This window comes from Megascapheus bottae, chromosome 20 (assembly GCF_031878675.1).
Source record: "Megascapheus bottae isolate mThoBot1 chromosome 20, mThoBot2.hap1, whole genome shotgun sequence".
Taxonomy (NCBI): domain Eukaryota; kingdom Metazoa; phylum Chordata; class Mammalia; order Rodentia; family Geomyidae; genus Megascapheus; species Megascapheus bottae.
In genome coordinates, this window is record NC_143528.1 from 10331493 (window position 1) to 10358920 (window position 27428).

At 34.7% G+C, this 27428-nt stretch overlaps 1 protein-coding gene across 1 annotated transcript in view; it reads right to left on the reverse strand.

Moving 5' to 3' along the window:
* Positions 1–27428, reverse strand: part of Wrn (WRN RecQ like helicase) — a 106899-nt gene that overhangs the window by 19181 nt on the left and 60290 nt on the right. The window contains exons 20-29 of the mRNA XM_090353947.1: positions 24597–24784; positions 22381–22555; positions 18021–18202; positions 14696–14797; positions 14332–14424; positions 10007–10148; positions 4139–4309; positions 3965–4062; positions 3125–3200; positions 1836–1912 (exon numbers count right to left, since the gene is read on the reverse strand). Coding sequence (XP_090210073.1) covers positions 1836–1912; positions 3125–3200; positions 3965–4062; positions 4139–4309; positions 10007–10148; positions 14332–14424; positions 14696–14797; positions 18021–18202; positions 22381–22555; positions 24597–24784 — 1304 coding nt within the window. The remainder of the gene's footprint in view (positions 1–1835; positions 1913–3124; positions 3201–3964; positions 4063–4138; positions 4310–10006; positions 10149–14331; positions 14425–14695; positions 14798–18020; positions 18203–22380; positions 22556–24596; positions 24785–27428) is intronic.

Consider the following 27428-nt stretch of genomic DNA (forward strand, 5'->3'; position numbering starts at 1 on the left):
CTTGGTTATCTCATATTGTTACAGTATTTTACCTTGTTATCTGATACACTGGATATATGTTTATTTGTTTATTTGAAATAGGATAGGGAAGGGGGGAAAACAAGATGAGAGGCGGGAGTAGGGAGAGGGAAATGGGGACCAAGACATGAGAAAGGGTATCAATGTTTGTGAAGTAATGCACCTTCCGTCTGGTGTATATAATGTAACCCTTCTATTAATTACAATAAAAATATATGGAAAAAAATACCCGAGGGAGGTGAGGGAAGGGAAACAGAGACAAAAACACGAACAGGGGTATCAATGTGCGAGAAGTAATGCGCCTACTTCCTGGCAAATTTAACTGTAACCCCTCTCTCTATACATTACCCCGACAATTAAAAAAAAGGCAATAAATAACGTAATATTAAAAAAAACACCTGAATATTTGATTGATGGAAATACTAGTAAACGTAACTCTTTTAAAATCAATGACATAAATAATTTTGGTAAGTAATTTTGGTTTTGGATAAATCAAGAGGGAGAATTAGCAATCTTGGAATAAAATGTACTAGGCAAAATAATAGGTATTTTACAAAAGGCATCTTTCATTGGTAAACTAACTAGAAACAGGAAACATTATTAAAGTGGAATTGTGTAAAATAATCTATATAAATGAGGACTTAAGTAAACTCTTGCTTCCTGCAGATAAGGGAGAGAATATATTTCATATTTAAGAAATGTTTACAAATTTCTTTGTTGTAAGAATTCAGAAATTATGGCATAAAGTGATATTTCAAGGAAGGGTATGGTGGCATACACTTGTAATCTCAGTAACAAGGAGGCTGAGGTAAGAGGATCATAAACTCAAGACTGGTCTGTGCTACACAGAGACACCCTGTTTCCAAACGCTGATCCAAGTACAATATATGCATGTATGAAAATAGTATAATGAAACCCCTTTGAAAATTACTCTACACTAATAAAAAAAATTAAAAACAAAAATAGCCAGGAGTGTGGCCTACTGGTAGAGTGCTTGCCTAGCATGCACAAAGCCCAGGGTTTTATTCCTCGGTACCACATACACAGAAAAAGCCAGAATTGGGTGGCTGACAACTGTTATCCTAAGTTCCTCGGAAGACTGAAATTGGTAGTATATAGTTCAAAACTAGACCAGACAGAAAAGTCTAGGAGACTCAATTTCTAAAATAAATACCCAAAAGATGGAGGCATGGCTCAAATGATAAAGTGCCAGCTGAGTTGAGAGGGTGAGAATACTGAAAGTGGTGACACTGATCAAGATGTGTTGTATTCATAAACTGTTTTGTTCAATGTCAACTCCTTTGAACAACTTACTTAAAGAAAAAAACAGTAGCTAGTTATGGGTGGCTCTAAGAAGTAAATGAGTACAAATAGTATTAGCTAAGTTGTAGATTACTTTAAGAATTAAATGAGCTGGGTGCTGGTGGCTCACATCTATAATCCTAGCTAGTCAGGAGGCTGAGATTTAAGGATCATGGTTCAAGCCAGCCCAGGCACTAAAGTCTGGAGAGTCTTATCTCCAACTAACCACTAGAAAAAAAGAAGCGGTGCTGTGGCTCAAGTGTCGAGCACTAGCCTTGAGCTAAAGAGTTCAGGGTCAGCGCCCAGGACCAGAGTTCAAGCCTCATGACAGACCTCAAAAAAAGAATTAAATGAGATGTTACGTATGAAGTACTTAGTATTCAACACAGAACATGGCAAAACAAAAACTGTCAGACGTTAAACAGTCCAACACAAGAAAATCCTTTGTCCTTAGGAAAGACAATAGTACTGAGAAATGTACAAAATATAGGAAATAAACATTTGGAGCTCTGTACCTTTTTTCAGAATTGTTACTCCCAGAAGGAATTTTCTCAAGTGCTTTGTAAGAATACATCTTGTCCAAGTTAGATTGCTTTCCAAATGTAAAATTCATTTGAAGCGGGGAGGGAAACAGGGACAAAAACATGAGAAGGGGTATCAATGTGTGAGAAGTAATGCACCCATGACCTGATGAATGTAATTATAACTACTCTGTACATTACCCTGACAACAACAACAAAAACTCCATTTGAAGAAAGTTTACAAAGCATTTAAATGTTAGGAACAAAAAACATAAAATCTCATTATGAACATTTTCCCCTCTGACTAAACAGACCATCAAATAAAATAATTTAAAATAGCTCTTAAATTAGCAACTTCTAAGATTCTTAAGGGCAGTTTATTATAGAACTCAATGTCCCATTCTTCACAAAAAAAGAAATTTTATAACACACAGCAACAGCCTATTATAAAATTGTTTCAGTTATATTCTGTGTACTTTCATAAAGCAGAAAAAGGGTACTAGAAAATTTAATCTATCACATTTGTACATTTTCCATGTTCTAATTAAAGTATGCCTCTAAAGAAATTCTTACTATGCAAGAGTTATCTACATCCCAACAAAGCAACAAGTCTGTGTATAGCGTTAATGAAAATAACTAGAAATGAGGCTATTTCAAACTATGTATAATTATTATAATGTTTAAAAACTTACTTTTTAAATTTCTGCAAAAGTGGTATACTCTATTAAATATGGATGTTCTTACATATCTAGGGTTAATTATAGAGCATTTTCTAAATAGTTTAAAAAAATGCCAGGCACAGTGGCTCACACTTGTAATCCTAGCTACTCAGGAGGCTGAGCTCTGAGATTCACGGTTCAAAGCCAGCCTGGTCATGAAAGTCTATGAGACTCTTATCTCCAATTAACCACTAGAAAACCAGAAGTGGCATTGTGGCTCAAGGAGTAGAATGCTAGCCATGAGCTGAAAGGCTCAGGGACAGCACCCAGGCCCAGAGGTAAGACCAATGACCAAAACAAAAAAAAGGGGCGGGGGGAGGAATACCCCCAAATAAGTCACAAATAAACTTAAAATGATCTAGTTATTTTCTCAAATATTTCGGAACTAATGTTCTAGAGAATCATACTACACATTGTGTTCATATCATTTATCTCCAAATTATACCACTTTTCTCTTGTATCACTTTTCTCTCTAGTTAGAAAGGAATTAAAATATAACATTTTAAATCAGGAGCTGTATCAATAAAGGATGAAATAAATAAGGATCATCTTTTCAAAACACACCTTCTTCTCTGAAGGCAATCCAATTGGTATCTGATTAGAAGAATGCTGCTCAGGGCCTGAAGACAAAGCTTTCGAACTGAAAAATAGTAAAATTAAGTTCATTCCAATGCAGTTATCCAATTCATAAATTCTCACATTCCATTCTCAGGAAAGTAGATAAGATTATATGCTTTTTGGAACTGATAATTTTTATTATTTTTATTTTATTTTATTTTTTGCCAGTTCTGGGACTTGAACTCAGGGTCTGGAAAGTGGCCTTGGACGCTTTTTGCTCAAGGCAAGTGCTCTGCCACTTGACCTACTTCTGGCTTTTACTGAGTATGTGGTACAAAGAATCAAACCTAGGGCTCTGTGCATGCTAGGCGACATTCCAGGCCCCTAGAACTGATAATTTTTAAAACTGATACCCTGTGTAAAAAAAAAGAAAAAGTTGGGTCGGGAGTTTGGCGTAGTGGTCAATTCCTTGGTACCACATACATAGAAAAAAGCCGGAAGTGGTACTGAGGCTCAAGTGGTAGAGCTCTAGCCTTGAGAAAGTCCAAGGACAGTGCTCAGGTACTAAAAAGTAAGCAAGATGCTAAAACTTTTCCACCTTTTCAACACATAAGAATCAGACAGAGTATATATATTCTTCTCCATTCATCTCCATGCTTCTTAGTCAATGTAAAAGCAGTTTTGTAAATAATCTTTTCATTTATTTCCCATCAACCATAAAAGTGTTATCTTTTTCCCATGGTTCCCTTTCTCTAACAAAGTATGTACAACCAGGCAACTAATTTCATCTATGTGATGTCTATAAGTTGGTATAACTTGAATCACTGAAACAACAGAAAAATGAACCTTGGCAGAAGAAATTTCCTTGGACACAGTTCTTCATTAGCTTGAAGGATAAGTCTCTGAGGAGATCCTGTATTGGTTTTATTAAGCCAGTTTCTAGCCTATCAAAAGCAAGAATAATCTTAATGCATAGTAAAAATAGGTTGAAGTACACAGATAGATTTCTATAGGGCTTACCTTCTTTGTAAGGATGCAAATCTTTATAAATTTATTATTCCCAGGAACATCTACCAAGAATCCTTCTGTTATGAGGAGACGGGAAAAAGCCTTCCACCAACTCTCTGTTTGATCCTTGCCAGTGCCAAAAAGCCTGTGAGACCGGTATCTATTTGGAAGACGCTGAGAACTCTGAAATTATAAAGTCAATTGTTCAAAGTGTTTATTTAATTAAAGACAGGTAAAAGAGACCCCTTTATTGAATCTTATACAATAATTTCAGCTTGAAAACTGTACAAAATATTTATAACCCTCTGAATACTCGACTCAGAAATAGCTATAAAGAAATGATAGAAAAACATATGAAGTTTCTCATTTTGAAAAGCTAAAAATTGAAAACAACAGTATATCACGTAAATAAAAATTAACATACATAAACCAGATACCAGTGACTCATGCTATAATCCTACCTACACAGGAGGCTGAAATCTGAGGATCGGATAGAGGTTTGAAGCCAGCCTGAGCAGAAAAGCCCATGAAACTTAACTCCCAATTAACTACCAAAGAACCAACTGTGGAGCTGTAGCTCAAGTGGTAAAGCACTAGTTTTGAGCACAAAAGCTATGGGATAGCATCAAACCCAAGCCCTGAGTTCAAGCCCAAGGACCAGCACGCACGTGCGCATGCACGCATAACTTATTATTAATTCTAAGGCAGAGTGTCCCAAAATAGTTTAAATAAGGCTAATCATTCATGTTTGCATGACCCTAGGAGGAAAAAAGATAAATGCAGGTTAAGTTTCCATCAAAATTACAGGCAGCAGTGCTTAAGACACTGGGCCAAATATGTAGGCTTCCAGGAGGAATAGTTAACATTGGTCTGTAACCAACTTATTAATTCTTAAAAATAAAAACAGAACTTTATTAAAATAGTTAAGCAGTGAACTTTACTATTATGATTATTATAGTTTCAGAAAAGTTCTCAGAACAAGGCTTGGAGAAATATAAATATGATGTGGTACTTTTTTTCTTATTAACAATTATTACCTATGCTAACCTTCACTTGGGCTGATTCAAATAGAATAATTAAAATCAAACAGTAAATTAAGTCTAAAGAGCTAATATACATGGGGACTGCAACTAAAATAACACCAATTACAAAAACAACAACAACAATAATAATAATAATAAACCAAACCTGGTATATTTGGAATTCCTGCCAAATGAGTGGATTTTAGCTGCTCTTGTCAGCAAACCAAACAAGATATGTTATTTTGCTTCATTATAACATTTTACTATGCATATACACTCCAAAACATGATGATGTGTATATTAAATATACACAGAAATTTTTAAATAAATTTTAAAAGTCATTGAATTTCCAAGCTCAAAGGACTATTTAAATTCATATTGCTAATAACCAGGGGTTTTTTTGGGGGGGGGATTTTTTTTGCCAGTCCAGGGCTTGAGTTCTGAGCCTAAGCACTGTCCTTGGACTTTCTCAAAGCTAGAGCTCCACCACTTGAGCCTCAGCACCATTTCCGGCTTCTTTCTATGTATGTGGTACAGAGGAATCGAACCCAGGTCTTCGTGCATGCTAGGCAAGCACTCTACCACTAGGTCAAACTCCCAGCCCCTAATAACTAGTTTAATGTCTGACAGTATTTCATACTATAGCTATGATATGAGAACACAGACTTACAACTATTTACTATACGTCTCTGCATATGTATACATTCACACAAAACTATTATGCATGCTGTATACGCTCTTAAGCTGGATGACTTAGGTTTATATCATAGTACTGGCTAAGCAATTATGCTTTTTAGCATCATCTGATATACAAGTAAATTAATAACACCTATCTCTTGGGAATACTGGGAAGATTGTTTAACTAGAACAAAGGCTGACCCAATAATCTTAGAACTTTCATTAGTTAACAACTAATCCTTTGACACAAGTTGAATTTAACTAAAAGGTACCCAAGTCAACTTTCCTTAGAACATTTGCTAATGGCCTCTAGACCTGTTGGGCCTTAACTGTGTTAGTAGTAGGAGATTCTATTGCTGGCAAATCAATACCACCAAAGTTGTTAAGTTGCATAACTAGCACCTACTAACTCTCTAGACACTAAAATTCCCTAGCTTTGACAATCCTTAGAAGAAATCCCTAAAATGGTGTGCACATTTACTAGTATAGGGCAATAAAGCCTTTTATAATTAGTAGAGAAGAGTTCTAAGAGTTCTCTTCCTTTTATTAATCAATAACACAACAATAGTGTAGATAAATGTACACTGTCTTGTTTTCATGGTAATTTACTATGCAGAAAGTGATATCTCTATTTTTGACACAGTGCTTCTTTGTCTTTAAGAAATCATAATCCAGCCACAGGACAAAGGCTCACATCTATCATCCAAGCTACTTTGGGGGCTGAGATTCAGATTTCATGGTTTGAAGTTAGACCAGGCAGAAGTTTGTGAGACTCCAAAATAACAATCAAGGGGCCAGGAACATGGCCTAGTGGTAGAGTGCTTGCCTGGCATGTACTGAGCTCTGGGTTCAATTCCACAGTACCACACACACACACAAAAAGCTGAAAGTGGTGCTGTGGCTCAAGTGGTAGAATCCTAGCCTTGAGAAAGCTCAAGGACAATGCTTAGGCCCTGAGTTCAAGCCCAGGACTGACAAAAACAAGAACAAAAACAAAAAAATAATAATCAAGCAACAGGGCTAGAGGTATGGCTCAAATGCTGGAGCATTTGCCAAGGAAACACAAGGATCAAGATTAAACTTCAGTACAGCCTCTTTTTTTTCCCCAAAAGAAAGAAAAAAAGGAAAGAAAAAAGAAAACACAGGAACTATTCTTTGCCTTAGGCTTTACACTTCCTCATTAAGCTGTAAACAAACATCTTTCTCCCTTTCCCTCTCTCTCAAAGCTTTCCCTTTCCCTTCCTTCTTTTTCTCTCCCTCTCTCTGATTTTGCCTGTTTGTTCAAAAGATTACTGTTCTGGGAAATGAGAAAAAAAAAAGACACTAACCCTGGAATAAGACATTTGTTAAAACAACACCTTTGATCATGAAAGTATTTACAAAGAAAAATACTTTCTTAAGAAAGGACACCTGTCTTCAAAGAGCATCTGATAAAAATCCATCCGATAAAAATCCATCCTATGTTTAAAGGAGAATAGATATATATGTCATAATGACTCACTCAACTTTAGTAAACTGACTGGACTTGGTAACTCTAAACCTAATTGATAATGGCATTTATTGTGTAAAAGCAACTACAACTGAATATTCCAGATATCAAAAAAAAAGGGGAGCATTACTCTAAGGTGAATTTAAACCAAACCTCAATCCTAGTCTTTTCACCATAAATATCACTGATATTAGAATACTCAACTTAATCTTCTCAGGTATGGCTGCACTCATGACTGCTATGTACTTTCCTTCCTTTTTTCCCCTCTTTCCCCCCTCCCTTTCCATTCCTTATAAGCTTGGTGTTTTTTTTTAAATCTTTTTAAAATCTTTACCCCAATGTGTCCTAAAATTCTTTTCTGAAACATTACAAATATGGACCCTAAGGGAGACCTCTTCCACTTTGGAAAACTCCCTAGAGGCTTACCAGTTCCAATAACAAAAATAATCTTTTTAAATATATATTTTTATTGAAGCGTATTAATTGTACAAATGAGTTTTATTATATCTCTATACATGTATATGGAAATCAAATTCACTCCATTACTTTTACATTCCCCTTTCTTTTTTTAAATATTGTTTTACAGGTTTTATCAATCTATGTTCTCTATTTACATACATGAATATAGAGTACTTTGATTGTATTCACCCTGTATCCACTCCTCTTTCACCCTCACACCTGGATAGCCTATCATCATTTATCAAATGTTTCATAATTGTGGGACCATGACAGATATTAGTAGTTTTGGGGAAGATGTTCCATTTAATCTTGGTTGTGCAAGTTAATGTCTATGTTTCTGTTTTCTACTCTATAATATTAAAGCCATTGATTATCTTATTTTATACTCCAGGGTGTTTAATGATTTGAACATGGTGAGTTAATTAGTCAGTTAAAATGAAGTTCCTTAAGCAACACTGTACCTATTTAATTTCTACTCAAACATGTGCTTTAAAACAAAATTTTAAAGGTCACTCACAATTTAAACAAGCTGCATAATCACTGATACTGTTTAGAAAAATCTTGGGTAAGAATATAATCATGTGCTGCTGAATCTACATTTGTTACATACTTTTACATATATAGTATTTCTTTAAAAAAAAACTAATAGTTCTCAGTTTAAGACACATCATTTTACACATTAAAATTACCTATGAAAATATTAATTTGCCCTAAATTGGTTAAGAGGTACAATTTGCTAAATTCTCAAAAGAATTATATTTATAAATTTTTAAAGCAATTTCCCAATAGATATGATTGCTAGAATGGGCATGGGAGGAGCCTTATCTTATTTTCCCTACAGTTAAGTGTCTATAGATTTTCATTAAGTGGTACTTTAAAAAAAAAGTTTTCTACGTTATCTAGCAAGGGTAGTATAAAATTTCACAAAGGATAAACTTCTTAATTTGAAGACTCCCAGAAGGCAATGTCAGTATAAGCTGTCTGACTTGGTTTTCAAGTAATAGGTGAAATCTGATCCCCCTTGTGACCGCTTCAAGTTTCCTAGCCTGCTTAAACTTACTTGTTGATACTGAATACAGCTAGATTATACCAAATTAAATAATGATAATATTTTATAAATAACATATTCAATTGGAATACACAGGTTTTAAAGGGGACAAAAAAACATTTTCATAGCTCTCAAGCAAGCTGTTGCTTAAAACTTAAGTTTTTGTTAAAAAATTCAGAATTACACATAAAAGCAATTAAGCAATACTTTCACTAAGTTTATAATCAAATTTGTGACTTAAAGACAAAACTTTATATTCCTTGCAGCACACAACAGAAAGAATCAAATAACAGTTTTACATAAATTTTTATCACATGCCATTATAAAATGTCTCACAATTTATAATCCTTTCTATGCAAAATAATAAATGCCTACCTAAATAATTTTTAAATTCTACATGCAAAATGAGAATTTCAATGTTTTACAGATATTTTGCTATATTATATAAACATAATTGTAAAATATTCCACCTTCTACTCTTGATTTGTTAAGCTAGTAACAATATATAATACTTGAATTTGTTTTACACTATTTATAAACCAAGAATGAACTGAACACAAAAAGCCTCTTAGGCTATAAATAAGCATTGGGTCTCAATTCATATTCATACCTGCAATTTCTTAGCATAATACTGGCACACTACAATCATTCAAAAAAAGGTAACTGGAATATCACTGATAAATATCCACTGAAAAAACACATACAAAAATAGAAATGAAAAAATTTTCTTAGAATTTTAAATATCCTAATTGGAAATAAAAGGAGAGGGAAAAAAGAATATGCTGTCATATATTACTACTAAACATACATTTACAAAAATAATCCCTGAAGCTAAACTTTTGCACAAAGAATTTAACAGTTTCTGGGCACCAAAAGATACAAGTTTGTCTTACCAGTCCCCTGATACAATGAGAGTTAACTTTCTGTAATTAACCTAAAATCAGTCTGGGATTCACTCCCTTCATTCTCATCTACAGAGACAAACAACAGTGATAGATGTTCAAAACAGTAATACATAACTTGCACAAGCTTTGTCAGTGTTGAGTGCACAATAGAGCTGAAACTTTCTATGGCTAAATAACTCATCATGAGAAAAAAAAGCCATAATCATGTACACAGCAAACCTCTATATGAACTGATTGAAAAATAAAAGAACTGTGAAGGTTACTCAAAGTCATACTTACAGATCCTCGGAGAAATAAAATGGGAGTCCCAATGCCAAATTTTTCCTCTAAGATGTCTACAGCAGACAGTAGCAGGAATGCATGTGGACCAAAGTCCTGTGATATATCATCTGAGTCATTAGTTGTGTAGCAATGACTCAATCTAAATAAAAATAATATACTCAAAATAAAAATAACAAAAGCAAACAAACAAAAAAACAGTGTCTTGCTCTACCACTTAAGCCATGCCAACTCTTTTTATTTCAGGTTGTTTTTTGGTTTTTGTTTTTCAGATAAGGTCTTGTATTTTGCCCAGGCTGGATTGGAACTATGAGCCTCCAGCATATCTGGGATTATAGTTGTGAATCTCCCTAGCCTGCCTGTTTGTTGAGATAGGTCTTGAAAATGTTTCGCCAGGCTGGTCTTGAGCCACAATTCTCTTTATTGCCATCAACCAAGTAGGTGGGATTAATAGATAGACGTCAATGTATTTGTCCCAAAGTATTATTTTAAATTTCCATAAACATAAGAACCTTTTACTTACACTCTTACGTGAATTATAGTAAGAAACTACTTCAGTATCAATTCACAAAGAAATTTTGAGATAAGCTATAGTCTACTATAAGGGTCAGGAAAATAAGGACAAAAACATTAAATATTTTAATTTTGTGAAAAGTTTTTGGGACAAATAACTCAGGCGGCTACACTAAACAAAAGAACATAAGCTGTGTTCCAAGAAATCTACAGCAAAGGGCAGAAATGAATATGACCCAAAAGCCATAGTTTTCAAACCCTGGTTCTAATACATAGTCATTACTTATATTCACTCCATGATGTTTGAGATGTGTAGACCATCATTCATTGTTTTCCAATTCGTGTACTGCAAACTGATTTTAGTTATGCCAAGAACTTAATTATCCCAGAAAGCTCTTAAGAGTAATGGACTCTAGCAATTAGCCCAATGTACTGTAATATAATTATCATTTGCTGTAATGGATCATAAAGCAAAAATATTTGATATACCCCATTTTTGTTAATTAAAATAAGGTTCTATATGTATGTCTGGCATGTCAAACTTATTACTAATTTAATCAAATTTTCTGTTTAATAGGTTTGTGATTGCTTAACATAGCAAATAATTAAAAATTCTATCAAACTCTCCTATGTGGATCTGTTGATTATTTTGTTTTTGGGGGGGCAGTCCTGGGGCTTGAACTCGAAGCTGTTTTTTGCTCAAGGCCTGAACTCTACCACATGAGCCACAGTACTACTTCTAGCTTTTTTCTGTTTATGTGGTACTAAGGAACCTAGGGCTTCATGCTTGCAATACAAGCACTCTACCACTAAGCTGCATTCCCTGCCCTGATCTATTAAATTATTTCAGCCTTTTTGTCAGATTGCACTTTATCATGCGTGTGTAGAACAAGTTTGTATTCTTGATAATGGAATGTATGGTTACAGACAAATCATCTCCATTCCTAATGATACTTTCTTTGTGTAACAGTAACAAAGTTACACCTACATATACAGGTAATCCAAGTAGGGGTATCATTTGTTTTTATTTTCCAATTAACATAGGTAAGTTGAATGTATTTATATAAAAAATTGCACAAATTTTAACACATTCATAGATTCAGATGTAGAATCATTAAACCTTAACCACAATCAAAACACAACAAATCCATCGCTCCCAATTCCTGCTTTGTACTACCCTTTGTAAAGATACGTTCTCATTCCACCTGACCTTTGGCAAACACTGATCTTTTTTTGTCCCTCTAGTTTACCTTCATATTTCAGGGAATATTATAATAATGGAGCCATATTGCAAAACAAGTGCTATTCTTTTAAGTGCTTAGTAAAATTTGTCATTCAACTGGGCCATAGAATTTTACCTTCAGAGAGTTATAATAAGGAATTAAATCCCTGTTAATAGTTATAAGACTATCAATTCCATTCAATATTATTAGTTTGAGATTATTAAGGAATCAGTCCATTTTATCTACCTTATTAAATACACTGAATTTTTCATGGTATGCTTTTATACCTTCTTTAATGCCCACGAGGACCACAGTAAAACTGACTCTCTTGTTTTTGATACTGGTGACTGAGGTGAGTCTCTTTTCAAAAGTCAGCCTTAATAGAAGTTTATTTTTTTAATCATTTTTATTGACCTTTAACAATAATGAGCTTTTGAATTTACCAATTTTCTCTACTTTTGTGTTTTATTTCACTGGCATATATATAACTTCATTATTTTTACTTTTCTCACTTTTGGTTTATTTTCCTCATTTGTTCACTTCCTAAGGTAGAGGTTAATTATTGAAGTTGTCTTCTTTTATAATGTTAAGATTTAATTCTGTACATTCTTTCCATATTTTATTAGCAATATTTCACATATTTTGCATTTTTTCATTTAATTCAAAATATTTTCTGACTTGCTCTAAGATTTCCTCTTTCACAGGAAATTGTTATTTAATTTCCAAGAATTTGGAACGTTATAGTCTTATTGCTTTCTAATTTAATTCTATTATAGAACAAATTATCCATATAGAATACTTTTCACTATTTTTTTATTTTTTTGTCATTTCCAGGGCTTCAATTCAGGGCCTGGTCCAGGAGCTTTCCTAAAGCTAGTGCTCTTCCACTTGAGCCACAGTACCACTTCTGGCTTTTTCTGTGTATGTGATACCAAAGAATAGAATTCAGGGCTTTGTGAACGTTAGGCAAGCACTCTACCACTAGGCCACACACTCAGCCCCACCACTTTTTTCATTTCTTAATGTTTTATGAATCAGATGATGACATGGTCATCCATAATCTAATTGCCCTCGAAAAGAATGTGTTTTGATGCTACTGTATGGAGCATTCTAAAAACAATTATATCCGGTTTGTTAGTAATCTTGTTCATTTCTTCTATCTTATTACTTATTTTTTGTCTAGTTTTATTACTACTCGAACAATAACTTCAAAAAACTGTTGAAGTTTCTGATAGCTTCAAAAATGTTGAAGTTATTAACTATAGATTTGTCTATATCTCCATTCAGTTCTATAAATTCTTGTGCTAAGAACATGTATGCTAAGAATTGCCTTCTTAGTTTTGATGGTTACTTTATGTATCAAATTATCTAGGCTATGATGCTTCTTCTAGATGCTGCTGCAAAAGTATTTTGTAGATGTTATTAGCATTTATAGTTATCGGATTTCAAGAAAAGGAAATTACCACCAAAATTGTATGCAAGTCTGATCCAAACAACTGAAAGCCTCAGTAAAAAGAGACATGATACATTAATCACTGATTCCATTTCACTGGAAACTCTTAACTGGTACACTAGTAAAATACTTTTATATCATGCAAAGTCCTTCTTTATACCTGGTAATATTCTTTTTCCACAAATTCTTAATTGCCCAATACTAAAACAGTAATTCAACTTTTCTTTAAGTTAATGTCTTCAAGGGAAATGCTTCCTTCTTTTTCTAATCTAACTGTAGAATTATACTTGCAGTAACAGTACACTTCTTAAGAACATCAAGTGAACAGGGCTCAGTGACTCACACCTATAATCCTCAGGAGGCTGAGATTTGAGGATCAAGGTTCAAAGTCAGCCTGGGCACAGAAGGACCTGAGACTCTTATCTCCAATTAATCTCCAAAAAAGGGGAAGTGGGGCTTGGCTCAAGGATAGGGTGGTAGCCTTGAGCTGAAGAGCTCAGGGGCCCCACCCAGGCCCAGGGGTAGGGCAGTAGCATTGAGCTGAAGAGCTCAGAGACAGCATTCAAGCCACTTCAAGCCCATGACCCCCCGCACCAAAAAAAAAAGAACATGTGAGACAGATAAATTTAAACCATCAATTCTGATCATTTTTATCTCAAGTGGTATCTTTGAACACTTAATAGTTTATAACTATTGAGATGTTTAGATTTAGGTTTACCATTTTATTATTTTATCCCTTGTAGAAAGTATTTGAAATTTTTTTTATAAATAAAATCATTATTTTGCTTTTAAAGCCTGAAATATGCAACATCCATCAAAAATATAAATGAGCCAGGTGTGGTTCACATCTGTAATCCTAGCTACTCAAGAGGATCAAGGTTCAAAGCCAGCCTGGGCACTAAAGTCCTAAAGTCCATCTCCAATTAACCACAAAAAAACAAGAAATGGAACTGTGGCTCAAGGGGTGGGGCAGTAGCCTTGAACTGAAGCACTCAGGAATAAAGCCCAGGCCCAGAGTTCATGCCCCATGACCAAAATGAATGAATGAATGAATAAATAAATAAATAAACAAATAAATGATTTTTTTAAATAATGAAGACTTTTAGAATGTCTATCAGAAAAAAAAAAATCTTTACCTGGACCTGCAATTATCACAGCATTTTTCAGTTCCCATGATATCTAAAGAAGCCTTTCTTGTCTTTTTGTCCTCAAAATGAGACAAAATGATTCTGTCCAAAAGAAAAATCTTAATTAAATATGAGAACAAATACATTCATATAAAAGGCATTGTTAATTGCTAAAACATATAAAAAGCTTTAACTCATTTAACTGGGAACTCATTATTTGACTTGAGTTTACTCATGCACAATGAACGCCACCTTAAAAATTACATGTATATAACATCAACCATAATTCTTTCAATCTACTATTTCATAAAATATTTTTAAATGCCATGCAGAAATTCATCCTTTTAAATAATACAAAATAAATAATACATACTTTCGTCTACATTTGCTGGAATGAAGATATAGTTCCATCTTTGCCATCATCTTTAGTTTGTACAATCGAAACTTTTCATTACGTATTTCAGTCAAGTGGTGCCTGTCAATTAAAAAAATTAACAATAATGTGTATAACTGCATCAGCTACTTTGATAACTATTTTACACAAATTATTTCCATAACCTACTCATTCCTATCTAGGACAAAGAACAGTTCTATCCCTCTAGAAAGTTCTTTATTCCTTCTCAGTCAACAATCCCCAACATTTTTGTGATTTTACTAAAAATCACTTTTGAGAAGTCTACCTATACTCAGTATCATTTTTAAAGCTGCTACTAAAGGGGCCATGGTAGAGTGCTTGCTTAGCATGCACGAAGACCTGCGTTCGATTCCTTGGTACCACATATACATAGAAAAAGCCAGAAATGGTGCTGAAGCTCAAGTGGTAGAACTCTAGCCTTGAGAAAGGCAAAGGACAGTGCTCAGGCCCTGAATTCAAGGCCCAGGACTGGCAAAAAAAAAAAAAAAAAAAAAAAAAAAAAAAAAAGCTGCTACTTAAAAAAATACTGTATACCTCATACTTTTTAGAAAAAAATTTCCATGCTACACATTTTTTGGTTTCTAGTAAGCATTACATAAGAATTTTCCAAATTAGGGGCTGGGAGTTTGGCCTAGTGGTTAAAGTGCTTGCCTAGCATGCATGAAGACCCAGGTTCGATTCCTCGGTACCACATACATAGAAAAAAGTCGGAAGTGGTGCTGAGGCTCAAGTGGTAGAGCTCTAGCCTTGAGAAAGTCCAAGGACAGTGCTCAGGCCCTGAGCTCAAGCCCAGGACTGGCAAAAAAAAAAAAAAATTTTCCAAATTTTCAAAAAAAGTTGATTCTTTATCTTCATTTATTTTCTGTGAGAAATTATATAAGGAATACTGAAAGAAGATCATCACTTCTGGTCTTCAGTTTGGCCTTCTATTTATTTTATGGTATACCTGGAAACCCTAAGGAAGTATCAAAATTCTGTTTTTCTAAAATGACTATCATAGATATTTGGGGCATAATACTGATAATAGTTTCCTAAAACATTTGTTTCTTATTTGTAAAAATGTACATGCTAGTTGGGCACCAGTGGCTTCCATTTGTATTCCAAGCTACTCAGAAGGCTGAGAATTGAGGATCTTGGTTCAAAGCTAGCCCTGGAAGGAAGGTCCATAAGACTGATCACTAACAACCAGTAAAAGTAGAGCTGCGTAAATGGTAGAATGTCAACCTTGAGTGAAAAAACTAAGGGACAGAGTCCGGCTTTAGTTCAGGAAATCACTGCAATTCAGACAATTACTCAAATCCTGATTAGATTTCCCCTTAGTACACATATTTAAAAGGAAAATAAGAAATTTGATAACAGATTAACTACATTAATTTTGAGTTCAAGACAAAGTACAACATGCACACATATACACACAAACACACACACACACGCACGCACGTGTGCTCATATGCACATATACACACACACAAAGTCAATGCTGCTATATAACTCGTCCCAAGTATTTGCTGCTATAACTCATCAAATATATTATGAGATTATGTATTATGCATTATGAGAATATCCAAAATAGTTTAGCATATCTTCCCAAAGAGAAACAAAGGTCTAGATGGAATAATTTCAGATATTATTAACAGTAAACATAATTTAACGTGATAATACTGAACCTCACCAAAATTGAGCTTTAAAGCTCAATTTTCTAAAGTTTTGACTATGCAATATTTTGTTCAAAATACTTGTACATTGCTGGGTGTGGTAGTTCACACCTATACTCCTAGCTACTCAGGAGGCTGAGATCTGAGGGTTGTGGTTCAAAGTCAGCCCTGGCACTAAAGATTGTGAGACTCTTATCTCCAATTAATCATTAAAAATGGGAAGTGGGGTTGTGGCTCAAAAGGTAGGGCAGTAGCCTTGAGTTGAAGAGCTCAGGGACAACGCACAGGTCCAGAGTCCAGGCCCTGGTACCCACGACAAAAAAAAGAACTGTTCTCTAATCGCCTGTATGTTATGATGCAAAATCTATTTAAAATTTTTAAATGTGTAGTAAATTTTTTAACTAGCTAGCCCTTATTCTTCTTTAGATTTCAACCAAACTACCACTTCCTTCAAGGAAGCCTTCTTTGACTTCTGAATTGCAAAATGCCATGTGCCATTATATGAACTTTAAAAAAAACAGCACTTAACACACTAACCCTACCAGACATATTAAATGGCAGCTTCAAAAAAAAGAAACAAAAACTCCAAATTGAAATTTTCACATGAAAACAGAGAACAGCAAAATAAGCCCTATGTATACACAGATGTATGATTTTCTAATAAAGAGTCACCTCTCCCATTATATTCCAACTCCTGTAACACTGAGACATGTTTCCTGTCTTTTTATTTATCATTCCATCTCTAACATACATCCCAGCTCTTAGAAACACTGATGAATGAGTATTAGTAGATAGACTTTCACTCATAATTTTAATAAAGTCAATTAGTATGTCCAAGGAATAACTTAATTTGCCCACTGATATAGAGGTACATTTTGAAGCCCTCAACAGTTACTGTATAGGATTTTTTTCCCCTAAGAATCCTCCCATTCCATAGAGATAAATTGAGAATTGCAGCCTACAATGGTGCATCTAACACACTAAACACACAGAAATCCTTTTCTTGTCATTCCCTAACAATACAGTATACTAACTATCTACAATCTACTTTATAATAAGCATTATAAACAATATCAAGATGATTTCAAGTACCTGGGCAGATACAAATAGATTATAAATAAATACTGCACCATTTTATAGTATGGACTTGAACATTCTTGGGTTGTTGCAAGATGAAGTTTGCCATTACAATATAAGCTCCTAATACTTTTGGGCCAAGAAAATACTTATTTCATAGTTATATAATAGTTTTCCTGGATTTAAACAGTACATACAGGACATATACTCATGGCAATCTATTAGTACAGTGCAACATAAATGCTATACGAAGTAACCATGACTAAAACACATTACAACTTGAGAAGATCAGATGAAAAAAATGTGTTGAAGTAGAGTCCTGACTTAATTAATTTCCTTCTTTACCTGAGGCATGGCTAAAGTTATGTTATATGCAGCAACACTTACTACAAATGTTCATAAATGGCCTCTAATCCTTTTTAGTTTGGGTGGTTTTGTTTTGAGGAGGGACTTTAAAGGTGCTTACTAGTTACTTGAAATTTTGAACACTGCCTCAAATCCTTTCTTGGGAAGAGGGAAAGAAATCCCCAAGGTAAAAGCAAGGTTTTTACCTAGCTAAGTTAAAGTCTGCTGGAGTCCAGAGTAAATGACATGAACTTTGAAGTCCATCGCGGCCAGCTCTACCAATTTCCTGGTAATAGGATTCCATTTCCTTAGGAGCACCATAATGAATAACTCTGCGAACATCAGCTTTATTAATGCCCATTCCAAAAGCTATAGTAGCTACGACACACTGAGAACAAATAGCAGTACAGTTAGACAAACATATTTAATAGTACTTAAACTTAAGAAAACAATAATTCATCAAAGTCCCTGAAATATAACTGAATTTAATATAATTTCAATGACTTACCTACAAATGGAAAGAATATCCGCCTAATTCATAGATTAAGGATCAGACTAAAAGATTTCTGTTTATCCTCTATAAAAAGTAACAAATAGAGCCAGGCACAGTAGCTCACACCTGTAATCCTAGATGTTCAGCAGGCTGAGATCTGAGGCTCGCAGTTCAAAGCCAGCCTGGGCACTAAAGTCCATGAAACTTTTAACTCCAATTAGCCACCAGAAAATCGGAAGTGGCACTGTGACACAAGGGATTAAAGTGGTAACCTTGAGCTGAAGAGCTCAGGGACAGCACCCAGGCCCAGAGTTCAAGTCCCACAACAGTCAAAAGAACAAAAAAGTAACAGATATCCAGGGGGTGGTGGCTCACCCCGTAATCCTAGCTACACAGGAGATTGAGATCTGAGGATCACCACTCAAAGCTAGCCTGGATACTAAAGTCCGTGAGACTCATATCTCCAATTAATCACTGGAAAAGCAGAAGTGGCACTGTGGCTCCAGGCGTAGGGCAGTAGCCTTGACCTGAAGAGCTCAGGGACAGCGCCCAGGCCCAGAGTCCAAGCCCCGCCACCAATAAAACAACAAGACACAAAGAGGCTTTTACAATATCTATTATATTCAATAAAATTTTTGCATTATTATTTCAAGTGTCATTAATGGGTTATAATAATCTCATTATTAAATTATTCTATAATGCAAGTTTCTCATTAAAGATGGCAGAAACATAAATTAATTTCCACATCTTTAAGGTAAAAAATTAATAGAGGGGCCGGGAGTTTGGCCTAGTGGTTAAAGTGCTTGCCTAGCATGCATGAAGACCTGGGTTCGATTCCTCGGTACCACATACATAGAAAAAAGCCAGAAGTGGTGCTGAGGCTCAAGTGGTAGAGCTCTAGCCTTGAGAAAGTCCAAGGACAGTGCTCAGGCCCTGAGCTCAAGCCCAGGACTGGCAAAAAAAAAAAAAAAAATTAATAGAATACTCAATATGTACATACATACTGAGATAGATTAGTGAAAAGTTTCAGAAAGAATTGATGTTAACTATACAGGAAACTAAACAATATCTTTCAAAGAATTAACAATTAGAATACAAAAAGATAAACAAGAAAAATAGCCATAATATACTAGCTAGAATAAACATTTTGAGTAATAATTATTAAGTAACTATATAACATTTAACAGGAATTATGATATAAAGTCAGAAGGAAAAGTGGGTTTGAAGTACATGGACAAGGCAAGGAAAGGAACTAGGAAACATGAGAATTAAGTTTAAACTTTCACAGTCAGGAATTCATGCATGTGAAAAAAACTAACAAAGAATTTAGTACTCACAGTATAAGCAACTCAAAGCAAGATAAGTAGTTAACCTAAAATTCATCTAAAAAGATCCAAGAGTGGGAAAAAAAGAAGGCATACGGGGCTGATAATTTTCTTTGAAAACATGACAGAACTATTTGCATGTGTAACTGCTAAAAATTCAAGTGCTACTTCTAAAAAAAGACATGCTAAAGATGGATCAGGAGAAGGAAAAGGAGACAGAAAGAAAAGGATCTAAGAAACAGAAGGATAAAGAAAGAATATGCTGAAAGTAAAAGGAGGCATGGGAAGAGTAAGAGACAAATCAACGCAGGAATGAATATAATAATAAGCACATAATTTGGGCAAAGATTAGGCGACTTGCTTATTTAAGAATTATTAACTGAGGGCCGTGAGTCTGGCCTAGTGGTAGAGTGCTTGCCTAGCATGCACAAAGACCCAGGTTCGATTCCTTGGTACCACATACATAGAAAAAAGCTGGAAGTGGTGCTGAGGCTCAAGTGGTAGAGCTCTAACCTTGAGAAAGTCCAAGGACAGTGCTCAGGCCCTGAGCTCAAGCCCAGGACTGGCAAAAAAAAAAAAAAAAAGAATTATTAACTGAGAATGAAAAGTTTATTATAAATGGAAGAAATTCTCTATACAAAAACAAAGGTTAATAGGAAGCACAATAAGAATTCTAATTTTAATCATAGTATTTTCATGAGATCATTAACTAACTCCATCCTCCAAATCAAGAAAATCCAGAATTTTATATCCCTAAGATTTTAGGTATAAATAAGTACATTTTATCAAATGAATTATTCAAAACCATACTCTAGAAAAGAGCTTATAGTATCTTGAAAGGGCAAATAAAAATACGAAGATACAAAACTAAGACTAAGTACACATGAAAGGGTTACAGACAAAAAAATGCATACCTGTACCCAAATGTGGTTGGATTTTATCATCAGAATAGTAAAGAAAAAAAAGATACAAAATTCTAAGCATCAAAAGAGCTTGTCACTGGTGGCTCACAACTGTGATCCTAGCTACTCAGAGGGCAGATAAAAAAAAATAGTGACATGGGGCTGGAAGTGTGGCCTAGGGTAGAGTGCTTGTCTAGCATGCATGAAACCCTGAGTTCAGTTCCTCAGTACCATATATACAGAATAAGCCAGAAGTAATGCTATAGCTTAAATGGTAGAGCACTAACCTTGAGAAAAGCCCAAGCAAGGTGCTCAGGCCCCCGAGTTCAAGCCCCAGAACAGGCCCCCCCCCAAAAAAAAGAAGAGTGATTTGAAGCAGAAAGTCCATGAGTCACTTATCTGCAATTAATCAGCCAAAAGCCAGAAGGGGAAGTGTGACAAAAAAGCCAAGTTTGAGACCTTGAGTTCAATAAAGGTACAAAAACAACAACAAAATAGATAATAATCCAAGATATTAAGAGCTGTAGTGGTCATGTCAGTTCTATTTTTAGATCCACACTAAGTCCATTTTTAAAATGCAGAAAGTGAATAACCATATATTCATGCATTTAATAAATGGTTAATGGCAAGAAATCAATTCCTCGCAGGCCAAACTATTATCAATAGATGATGAAATTTAGTTTCATAATCGTGAGGAAGAGTTGAGAACTGTGAATGAAAACGTGCAGCTTTGAGACATTCTACCACAGAAAGAGTAAATTCAGCATATATGTGCACTTATGTGTTTACATATGCATATACACATAAGTACCTTTTACATTAGACATAATGAAAAATCTTACAAAAGATTTTTAAGCCATATTTCAAAATACCAAAGATATGATAAATCTAGCAGTAAAATCAGATTAATCCAAACAAAACACAAAAATATGGATATAATTTGTACTCTTTCACAATGCTCTAAGATGTTGTAGTCTAAATGAATACTGAAATTAGTAATAACTAGAAGAAAATAATACTCTGTTAAATTGGCTTGAATCACTAGGATTCACCAGTAATGACTAACAAATTTTACTGACAATATAATAGATACAATAAATTGGATAAAAACTTCTAAATAGTTGCCCTATCTGTGGAGATAAAGGGAATTCCCTGCAAAAAGAGGGAGTTTCAATAACCTGGTCAACCTACCCTTTTGATTTTTTCCCTGTCTAATAGGAGTTTGTCACTGCCTTGTTAACCATATTTTCTTAATCTTATTCTTCAATTTTTCTCCTTCCAATTACTCCAAATCTTTCACAATCTCCTGAGCCCGGTAGGATCTCTCATTACACAATGTAGTAATGGTCCTGGCATCTGAACTAAGGGCCTGAGTACTGTCCTTGAGCTTTCTCAAGGCTAGTGCTCTACCACTTGAGCCACAGCACGAATTCTGTGTTTTTCTGTGTATGTGGTACTAACAAAATGAACCCAGGGCTCTATGAATGCTAGGCAAGCACTCTCCCACTAAGCTACACTCCTGGCCCTTTTCTGGTCTTTTTTTTGTAATTCTATAACCAGTCCCTTTGGTCTCATCACCTACAAGCCAGGTGAATTTGACAAACTCGTGTTCAAACTCTACTCAATTGCCTTTGCCTTAAAAGACCATTTCCATTATAAAACATACCTTAAATTCCTCGTTATACCTAAGAAATAGTATCTCATCAATATTAGCCTGTGATCCTTTATTCATACACGTATTTTCCACAGTATATATAGCTTTCCTTTATTGGAGTTCAGCCCCTAAAAATTGCTCAATAAATATTTGGTAACTAAATATTTGAGAAACATTTGATTATCCTCACACCTGAATTTCATCTTTGATGAACTTATGATGAATATCTCTCCTTGTTTTCAAATCCATGCCAGCATGGTATGTTCCACAGGCTAATTTCAGTTTTCTAAGTTCAGCAGTAACTTGTTCTGTCATTTTTCTAAAAGGACAATAGATGATAGTTGGACCTTCAAATTCCCAGGTAGAACTATGGGAGGAAAAAAGAACAAAACAAAACAAAAACATGTGTATTATAAGTATGCTTTAGACCCGTTTGGTTTTTTGTGAAGGTACAAAGCTTTAACAAAGAATTTCATGTTGGCTAGTTGGCTGGCACTCTAACACTTCAACCATGTCTTCAGCTCTACTTTTTTTTTTTTTTCTATTTATGTGGTACTAATGAATCAAACCTGGGTCTTTGTACATGCTGACAAACATTCTACCACCGGGCCAAACTCTCAGCTCCAGCTCTACTTTTTTGCTGCTTATTTTAGATGCAGAGTCTCATAGACTTTTCTGCTTGGGATTGCTTGAAATCACAATCTTAAAAATCTCAGCCTCTTAAACAACTAGAATTACAGATATGAACCACTGGTACCCAGCTGCTCTGCTTATTTTGAAGAAGTATGTCTCATGAACTTTTCACTCAGAAAGGCCTCAAACCACAATCCTCATGATCTCAGCCTCCCAACTAGCTAAGATTACAGTGTAAGCCTAACTCACTTTGGTTTTTACGTACTAATTTTCCTTTTCTATTTTCTAAGTGAAGGACTACAAGGATAAAACATAATAAAAAACTACAACTTAACTATATGAAAACGTAAAACATTACAGTGAATTAAATGTGGAAATAAATTTTGTAATGAAAAAACTCAATATTTGTTCAAATCAAATTAAAAAGTAAATTTATCTGGTAAGAAAATATGATTTTTGGAAATGGTGTTGTGGCTCAGGGGATAGGGTGGCAGCCTTGAGCTGAAGAGTTCAGGGACATTGTCCAGGCTTAGAGTTCAAGCGCCACAACCAAAAATGCCAAAAAAAAAAAAAAAAAAATCTGATTTCTGAAATCAGAGCTATAGTGGTAGTGTACTTGCCTAGCATGCATGAAGTCCTGGGTTTGATTTTCTGGAACCACATACACAGAAAAAGCCAGAAGTGGTACTGTGGCTCAAGTGGCAGAGTGCTACCCTGAAACAAAAAGTGTCCAAGAACAGTGTGCCAGGACCTGAATTCAAGCCCCAGAACTGGCAAAAAAAAAAAAAAAAAAGAAGAAAAAGAAAACAAAATCTGATTTCTAAAATATAAACTACTGATATAAATACTTCTTAGAAATTAACACACTACATTAAAACTTAGTCTTGACTTCCTAAGAATTAAATGAACAGTTTACATAAGAATATACATAAAATTTGTTACAAAAATTTTACTTTATGGGCATAATATTGAACTTTACTATTTACTAATACAAAAAAGTCTTGTACTTTTAACATTACTTTTATAGTTCACTTAGTAATAATCTCGATTACTAATATTATAGAAAACATGTTAGAATGCCTACTGCTGAAACGTATTCTTAAGTTACAAAAAACATAAACAATGAATTTCACAGAACATTTATTCAATGTCTCAGTATTTGTCCACCTAAATACATTTATTCATGCTGACAGAATGTAAAAACACCATATTACTTTAGATTCATTAAGAGGTATTTAAAAATTTAAATTTTAAATTCATATACCCTTTGATTCAACTCAATTTTAGGAATCTTAAAAATATGCCTGTAAATCTAGCAAATGATTTATAAATAAAAATATTCGAAGAAAAGCATTAGATAACAGTGAAAACTTTTCTTATTTTTATCCCTTCCTAGAAGAGTAAAACACTAATGATGATCTTGAAATTGTTTGCCAAGGATTTGTTTTACATTTACATTGACAGGAAAAACATTTTAATGTATTTGGACTAAAGAACGCATTTCAGAATGTGAAACTCTAAGCTTTATACTTATCAGACAAAGAAATATTTAGCAAAGTTCTCAGCAGACATAAGCAATGACAACATTAAATGTGCTTTAAAAAGTATGCTTTTTTTCTTAGTCACTGAATTAATCATTTAATAACACACTTGACTTAAACCAAAGCAAGGTGAAAGTTAAAATACACTGATCATTTTTAAAGGAAATACCAAAAAACAAATACAGTTCTTTAAAAAGAAAGGTTATCAGAATCTATCAACCACGAAATCTTTACCTTTCCTTTTTTACAAGAAATGGCTTTAAATCCTGAAGGATATTCCCTGTTTTTCGTCCAACTTCTAAATATAGATTTGGTCTATCAAAACCAGTACAAGTAATCCGTGGATTTTCTAGATTTAAACAACGCACAATGTCTTCTCGAATTGAAGAACTGGCAGTAGCTGTGAGTGCCATAACTGGAACCTAAATGAAGTAAAATTAATTTTTAATAAAGAGACTGTTAAAACTACAGGAATTCAGTGTCAAAAATAAAGAATTAAAAACTCTTCTATATTTGTGGTTCTAGAGATTGAACCTTGAACATGCTAGACAAAAACCTACCACAATCTACCACAACCTAAGATACGTTTTTTAAAAAGAAAAATATCCGTACTTGTTTCTCAGACATCTGTATTTGTTTCTAAAAGTCAAAAATAACAATAAGAATCTGTGCAGATATCAGTGACTCATGCCTGTAATCCTACTCAAGAGGCTGAGATCTAAGAATCAGGGTTCAAAGTTAGATTGGGAAGGAAAGTCTCTGAGACTCTTATCTCCAAGAAATTGCTCAGAAAAACCTGGAAGTAGTACTGTGGCTCAAGTGTAACGCACTAGCCTTGAGCAGATAGGCTCAGCAACAGAGCCCGTGCCTAAGGTCAAGCCCCAGAACAGGGAAAAAAAACAACAAAAAAACAACAAAAACAAAAACGTGCCCATGTCCGTTCTCTTATTAAATTAAGCCTACTTACTAGCTATATAGCTATATACCTTACTTTTGAATTACATGCAGGAATGCTGATGTAAACATGGGATATATATGTATATATAAATATATATTTCTTTACCTTTTTTTGCCAGTTCTGGGCCTTGAACTCAGGGCCTGAACACTGTCCTTGGGTAACACTGTCCTGTCCAAGGCTAGAACTCCACCACAGCATCACTTCCACCTTTTGTGCATGTTAGGCAAGCACTCTACCACTAGGCCAAACTCCTGGCCAACATGGGATATATTACATGCTATTTTTAATGCTCTGTAACTCCAAAGTTACAAATTTCAATTTGCTGAAATCTAATGTATGTGGGTACACATTATTATTTTGGTTTATGGGTTTTCAGATCTAGAAGCAAAAATCTTAATTACCTAGATTCAGTTTTACTAAGCTATCAATGGCATTCCAAATGCAATTATATATAAATAATATGTAATATTAGTTAATTCCTTAAGCATCAAATTTGATTCTATTTTCTGACTAGCAAAGACATTAATTGGATATGCAGCCAAAGCAGAAGGCACAGCAGATAAGAGAAAAAAGATCACATGGAGTTTTTCAGAAATTCAAAGGTAGGATTACAAAATACCTTCCATGAAACTACATTTCATATTTTAGTCCTTATTATAATAAGGAGTTACTTAACGAGGCTATCATTTCATAATCAGAATAAAAATGGATAACATGTTAAATTATTCTTAAGTCATGAGTAATTTTAAAGTTATTCTTAAATCATGAGCTGTTCCAATGCCAAGAATACAATATTTTAAAAAGTAACTATTGGAGTCCGGGAGCATAGCCTAGTGGTAGAGTACTTGCCTAGCATGTAGGAAGCCCTGGATTTGATTCCTTGGGATCACATGGTCAGAAAAAAGATGGAAGTGGTGCTGTGGCTCAAGTGGTAGAGCAAAAAGTGTCTAAGGACAGTGCCCAGCCACTGAGTGCAAGCTCAGGACTAGAAAAAAGAAAAGAAAAACAAAAAGCAGGGTGTGGTGGGTCACACTTGTAATCCTAGCTACTCAGGAGGCTAAGATCTGAGGATTGCTGTTCAAAGCCAGCCCAGGCACTAAAGAGCTAAAAAGCGTGAAACATTTAACCTTCAATTAATCACTAGGAAAGTGGGGCTATGGCTCAAGGAATAGGGCGGTATCCATGAGCTAAAGAGCTCCAGCCTGGAGCATCCAGGCTCGGAGTTCAAGCCCCATGACTGACCAGAACAAAACTACTGGAAAGTCAGGCACTGGTGGCTTACACCTATAGTCCTAGCTACGCGGGAGGCTGAGATTTGAGGATCATGTTTTAAAGCTAGCCCAGGCAGAAAAGTCCGTAAGACTTCCTATCACCAATAAACTACTCAGAAAAGGCTAGAAGTGGTACTGTGTTCTTTCTAGCCTTGAGCATAAAGAGGCTGAGTGACAGCATCCAAGGACAGAGTTTAAGCACCAGTCGTCCTCCCCCCCCCTCACACACACACTCACAAAAAATAGTTGGAGCTGGAGGCTGGTGGCTTATATCGCTAATCTTAGCTATGAGTAGCTAAGATCCTAAACATGTGGTTCAAAAGCCATTAAGCAAACTCTTCAAAACTAAGTAGCAAGAGCAGAGCAAAAGACATAGCTCAAATGGTTAGAACATTAGCTGAGAATGCAAACTGAACAATCCTGAGGCTCTGAATTCAAGTCTTAGTACCATTACACACACACACACACACACACACACACACACACACACACACACACACACACACAGTTTTTGGCCCATTAGGTACTGGAATTAATAGTTTCATAAAATAGTTTTTCAGATGCACATTCCTCATAAACAAGTTTAAGCAATTAACTTATATGTAGGTAAAATTTACGTGCAATTGGCAATTTTTAAGGAAGCAATTATGGTACTTCTTCCAAAAATTAAAACAAGATACAATTAGTAGAGACAGGGAGGGTATAATGAGCATGATAAAAAATATATTACACATATGAAAATGTGACAATAAAACATGATTTTGTATCAGTAATACACACAATTAAAGCATGTAACAAATTCCCACAATAAAAACTTAGATTTAGCTGGGCAAAAGT